At 25.9% G+C, this 6,265-nt stretch overlaps 2 protein-coding genes across 2 annotated transcripts in view; both read right to left on the bottom strand.

Annotated features, from left to right (window-relative positions):
* LOC106788115 (metalloendopeptidase OMA1, mitochondrial-like) overlaps positions 1 to 6,265 on the bottom strand; it is a 212,597-nt gene that overhangs the window by 143,888 nt on the left and 62,444 nt on the right. The gene's annotated exons all lie outside the window — the stretch shown is intronic.
* Positions 1 to 6,265, bottom strand: part of LOC106788113 (synapse-associated protein 1) — a gene marked incomplete in the record, with an annotated part of 56,417 nt that overhangs the window by 8,295 nt on the left and 41,857 nt on the right. Inside the window, 2 exon segments of the mRNA XM_014751089.1 lie at positions 687 to 826; positions 2,053 to 2,190. Coding sequence (XP_014606575.1) covers positions 687 to 826; positions 2,053 to 2,190 — 278 coding nt within the window.

Raw genomic sequence — 6,265 nt, 5'->3', positions numbered from 1 at the left:
TTTTTTAAATACGATCCTATTTTTATCGATTACTTATTATACGTTATATTTTTTTAACTGAAACTTTTAGTTATTCGTATTTGCCAATTATTTGTTCCTAATATAAGTTTTTGATCGTCAACGAATGAATTATAATTAACACATCGGTGAAATAAAACGTGTATACAATATTTTTCTATGTCCTTGACACACAACCGATTCGCGATAAATATATATATATATATTTTTTTTTATTATTCTCTTACTTTTTTTATTATATATATATATATAACCCATATTTTTCTTTTTGTATAATTTTATTACGCGTTCTATCTCGAGTAGATTAATTAATTAATTAATTCTTTTAGAATTACGGATATCCGCAATAAGTTTTTTATTTCGATCAAAGTTTCTATATTATAAAAATAAAAAGAATATTTTCTTTTTGTATGAATAAAAAAGATATCATAAATAATATTAATGTTGAAATTTTAATACTAACACGATAAATATAATTCTTTATTTTTATAATTGTATATATTGCAAATAAAGATAATAGAAAATGTTTCTCGAACGTAAGATCAGATATTGAAATAATCTTAAAATATAATTTAATAAGAAAAAATTAGAGTAATTTTGATATTGAATATTGTGACTTTTAGTTATAAGAAAAAAAAAAAAAAGGAAAAAAAAGGAAAAATACTTACACTTTCGGGACCAACTCGTATCTCATCTTTTCGAGATTAGGATCCAGGGCAAGGGTGGCTCTTGCTACAGGCTGAATGGCCTCGAAATCCCAAGCGAATTCAACGTCGGGTGGTGGTGCTCTCGTGAAATTACGACGTTCCTTAAATTTACAATATCATCTTCTTATTCCTTCATTTAACAAAAGTTATAACCAAAGTTAACACGCAAAACAAACCATTTTTAAATATTTGTTCTCTTTGCTTATTCGTTATTAAGTGTAACTTTTGTAAACTAACGAGTATAATTGAAATTTAAAATAAGACTTTGTTTCTACTTTCAGTTATTATCAAAGAAAACTTTTATCCAACGAATTATACTAATTATTTATATGTGTTTTGTGTATATATATATATATTTAAATTTAATGGGTAAAACATTGAAATTCCTTACGAATTTATTAGAAAAGTATTTAGAACAAAGTTTAAACTATATTTGATAAGAAGATACATTTAAATTATAATTATTTTTCTTCAAGATAATTTCTTTCAACAATTATCACAAGTTAATTATTATTGTTTGTTTTAAATGAAATCATATACTTATTGTAACGCGTTATTTGATCCAACTCGTAATTCTTTATAAAAATATATATCGATGGTATTTTAATACTATGAAGAAATATTTATACGTGTTCATTAAAATGTAATTTGAGATTAATAACGAGAAAGTGAGAATATACAGGGTGGTGTTCTTAGAACGAGTGAGAAATATTTCTAATGATTAAACAACCACTCTTAAAATATTTTCCATTTATTTCAACACACACCCTGTATATATTTCTAGTAAAAATAGATTCCCTTATATACATATATATATATATGTACACTGCACTTTATACAACGTTAATGTTGTGACGTTTACGAGCGTGCACATCCATGAGAAACTTTTAGCCCCTTACGAAAGGCAACCCATTTATACATAAATGTAATAAAGAGAAGTTTCTCTAAGGGTAGATAAAAAAGTTGTCCTTTTTACCGACAGATAACACATGAGTGCGATATTATCGATCCGTACAAAATGTTGCCTACATTTAGGCGCAATCGTATCACTATTCTAATTATTATTATATTTTTTTTTAAAAAAACAATACTTTTATATAAATGTTTCGCAAAATATAAACGATTAATAAATGTTTAAAAATAAAATAAGAATAAATGTGAGGAAGGAAAAAGAAATAAACGAGTGAGATGAATGTATGGTGTTCTTACGAACCAAAGTAGAAATATAACAAAAAAAATTGGGAATATAATTTTTCTTTAATAAAAACTTCGACTGATTATTTAAAAACGAAAAAAAAAAAAGGAAAAATATTAATAAAATACTAACCGTAGAAAGAGATAAACATTCTTCGCGTAATACGTCCTCGTTTGGTGCTCCAACCCATGGTGCAACTGCTTCACCTTTTCCATTTTGCTTACTCGCGATGAAAGCCTCTTGTTCTTTATTTAATTCGGCAATCAGTCTCTGAAAAATGTAATTAATTAATAGTAAGCGTCATCTTCAAAAAAAAAACACACACACACACACAATGAGATAAAATATAAAATAGAAATATTTTAAAAGAAAAAATGATAATAACAAAAGTTACTCGTTACTAGTATTCAATTAGTTCAATTTAAAGGTGAGGGGGAGGGGGGGATATTTTATATCGAAAAAATTTCGTCTATTCGATATTTCGATATAATCGAACCGTAATCTGAAATATAAGGAAAAAAAAAAATGTATTAAATTATTGGAAATTAATATTAAACTTAAGATTTTATAATTAAAATATGAAACTCGTTATTTTGTTTAAACTTTTATTATAATTCGTAAATTATACTATTGCAATAATATATTATCGTGCGAAAGATAATTTACTTTTATTCTTTATTTTTTTTTTTTTTTTTTCGTAAAACTGTTTAATGCTGAATTAAAATTCGCCTCGGGCACAAAAGTAGTATATGATATTGTAGTTGAAGTAATTTATAATTCATTTTTTCATACGCAATTTTTTTTTATCTCTATTTTTCTCATTCATCGTGTTGGCAAAGTATAATTTCATTTTATTATATAGAATATTTTTTGTTATATTTCGTATATATATATATTTTAAGTAACTTGAATTTTAAACAAAATTTCTATGGATTTGTTAATTTATCGTTTTATTCGAAATTGAAACATTTTAATTTATTATATATTTTTATATAGTACCATATAAATATTTAGTAAACTGAATGATATAAAAAAAAAGTCAAATTAAGAAGGAAAAAAAAATGAGTACAATCATTTATATTCTATTTTAATTATGTATTTTAAAAATGTATTTTAATTAACAAAAAAAATAAGAGCAAATCAATCCGATTCAATTTTGTACGAAAATAATTAAAACATGATTTTATTTCTTTCAATATCTTTTTTCTTTTTTTTTCTTTTTCTATATACCACTTTGATTATTAATATAACTTACTTCTTAAAATATAAGATATTACGGTTATAAATAATTAATTACCGTTATAATTAGTGTCTTCATCTTATATAGGATTAGGTGGATAAAATAAATCTTATAAAAGAGATAAAAAGATTTATATAGATGAAAAGATAAAACACGAAAGTAGTTGTGTAAAAGAGATGAAAAGCGAATAAGAAGATCGAGCAAGTGTATTCGTATTACGATGATTGAAATCAGGTCAACGAAGTTTTCGTCGAGCTTGCAGCAGGGAACTGCATTACCAAGAGTTATGAAGGTTTATACTTTATTTTCAAGATACTTCTTCTTCTTTTGCTTTTTTCTTACTTCCCTTTTACTATGTTTTCATCGTTAAGGTAAAGCTTATTGTTTCAAAAGAAGAAGAGAAGAAAAGAGAAGATAAAATTTCGTTTGTATGCAAATTCAAGTATTCATTAATATTTTGATTATATTTTTTTGTCTATAATGTTAATCCCCAAGATTATTTATTAATAATACAATTGTTAATTTGTAACAATCAATATTTCATCGAATTTATCGAAATTCTTCTCTTAGATCACGCAAAACTTCAACTACGTGTAGTTGAATTAAAGTTGTTGAACAATTCATTTCTAATTTGCTTTGATTAAATAGCTTTTCTAATAGTATAGAGACTTATTTATCGAATGTATTTTGATTTTATTTTGATTGTCTTAAACTTTAAACCTAAATATTCCACATACGAATTCCAATTCATTTCAAAAAGGATTTCTCTTTCGAATTAAAAATTAATTACTTTCTTGTCCTATACTTTAACTTGTCTTATATATTTAAATTGTTTTTTTTGTCATATATCATATTTAGAATTAATCATACGAATACGAATTAGGTGTACATTTTTCTTCTAATTTATATTAAATTTGATTACTCTAATAATAATAATAATAATAATATGTTCTTTTGCAATGAAATTTATTTCAAAAGTATGAAAGAAATTTTGTTTTTCTTTTCAAATACACTTGAAAGGTATTTATTAAAATTATTAAATACTAATATACAAATTGTTCATATTTATAAGATATATAATATAAAGAATATATAAGAAATAATATAAAAAGTAAAAATAATATATAAGAAATAAAATAATATAATAATATATACAAATAATATAATAATAAATTAAAAATAATATAAAAGAAAAATAATAATTAATCATCAAAGGGGTTGTTTTATCTGTGAAAATAAAAAAAAAACCATGAAAGAAGAGATTGCACAACCGAGAAAAGGGGTTGGTTGTTCCAATATTGCGGTCACGGTTTGGTTCATACGAGAAAACGTGTTTTGGAATTCGATCAATGTCAGCAGTCAAAGACTTCTTTGCCAACGAAAATTACAGTGGGTTGTCACGAGAATAAGCTTTTAAGTAGAATGAAAAGAAACGATTGTAGAGTAAAAAAGGGACGAAAAGGGGAGTTGAGTAGGTGGTAGGAGGGGGGGGGGGCGGAGCGGTGAGTGATGTAAGAACTAAGGAAAAAGAGAAAAGGTTTTAAAGAAATGTTAGCAGTAAAAATTTGTTAGAAATTAATAGGACACTAAAGGATAGTCAACTTTTACAGAAAATGGAAAACCCATTTCGATGTTGTTGAATGTTACGTAATTACAACCAACAAATCCTTTTTTAAATAAATATATTTTGTCGTATAAATTATCTTACTTTTCTTTCTTATTATTTTCTTTATTTATTTTCTCAACAAAGAGGAGGAGGAGGAGGAAGTGGAAGAGGAAGGGATTCTTTTCAGGAGGATAAAACAAATTAAAAAGAACATTGTGAAAAGTAAGAGAGAAAGAAAAAGTGAACATAATAAATGGAGAAAGAGAGAAAAATAACCGAAGTAGTCAAGTAGTTTGTCGTCGTCGTCGTTGTCAGCGAACTCATTTAGAATTTGAAACCCCCATACTAACGTTTCGTTCTAAATTTTCTTGGTTTTCCTGTTTAAAAAAACATTTGCCCAGATATAAATTAACCATCATTTTTAAAGAGGAGAAGGAGGGGGGGGGAGTTGTGCTGAAAATATTAATTCGCGTTTACACCATTGTGATCGTTGTAAATTTAAAACGAAAGAGAGAGAGAGAGAGAGAGAAAGAAAGGGGATGATAAATTAATTCGTATTATATTATTGATTTTTTAATCGTCGTTTTTTTTTTTATTTTCCCTATACGAGATTTCTGATATTACTCTATCTAAGAAAACCATAACCACCACCAACCGTACAACCCMCCTCACTTCTTTTCACGTTTGCTTAAATTAAATATATAATTATATAATAATTAATTTATAGTTTTTTTTGTTTTTTTTTTACAAAACCTTTTACTTCAATTGGTAAAAAACACAAACGAGTTAATATATTTGTATTTCTTATTTATAGATGYATGAGAGAAACAAGATGAAAATATAGTGGCAAGGGGAAAGGATTAAAATCAATGAGAGGAAGAAGAAAGATAAAAAGAAAAAAAAAAAGACAGGGGGGAAAAGAAATAGGGGGAGAAGATGATAAAAACTCAATCGATAAGGAAGAAAGAAAATAATAATAAAAAGAAAGAGAGAGAGATATTTTCCAAGGATCGTATCCGAATGAAGGTGGCCTATTGATCCATGAAGAGAGTGCCAAAGAGATGCTGGAGATTCGTCCTTGACGTAATATCCGTCATTGCTGGAAAGAAAAGCTCCATTTACGATTTTCCTCTACCCCTTCATCTTCATCTTCTTCTTCTTCTTCTTCTTCTACCTTTTCTACCTTCTCATCCCTTTTTTCTCCTTCTTTTTCTTCTCTTCTTTTTTTTTTCCTTTTATTTTTCCAAGGCAACCACCAAAGTACTTTTTTTATTTTTTTCTTCTTATTCTTCTTCTTCTTCTTCTTCTTTATCTCTTCTACACTTTCTGTTACTCTCTATCTTGGAAAAATTTTTCATTCCTTCGTTTAAACTTTCTTCTATCTTCTACGTTTGATAAAACTCTTCCTTGTCTTCTACTATTTTCTAAAAATTTTCTTTCAACAAATGTGAATAATAATATTTCTTCTCTTCTGAATTTGTATTCCCTTATATATATAT

Source organism: Polistes canadensis, unplaced genomic scaffold, assembly GCF_001313835.1.
Source record: "Polistes canadensis isolate GaletaPanama2010 unplaced genomic scaffold, ASM131383v1 scaffold_126, whole genome shotgun sequence".
Lineage (NCBI taxonomy): Eukaryota > Metazoa > Arthropoda > Insecta > Hymenoptera > Vespidae > Polistes > Polistes canadensis.
The sequence above is the reverse complement of the archived record's forward strand: the minus strand, read 5'-3'. Positions and strand labels throughout refer to the sequence as shown.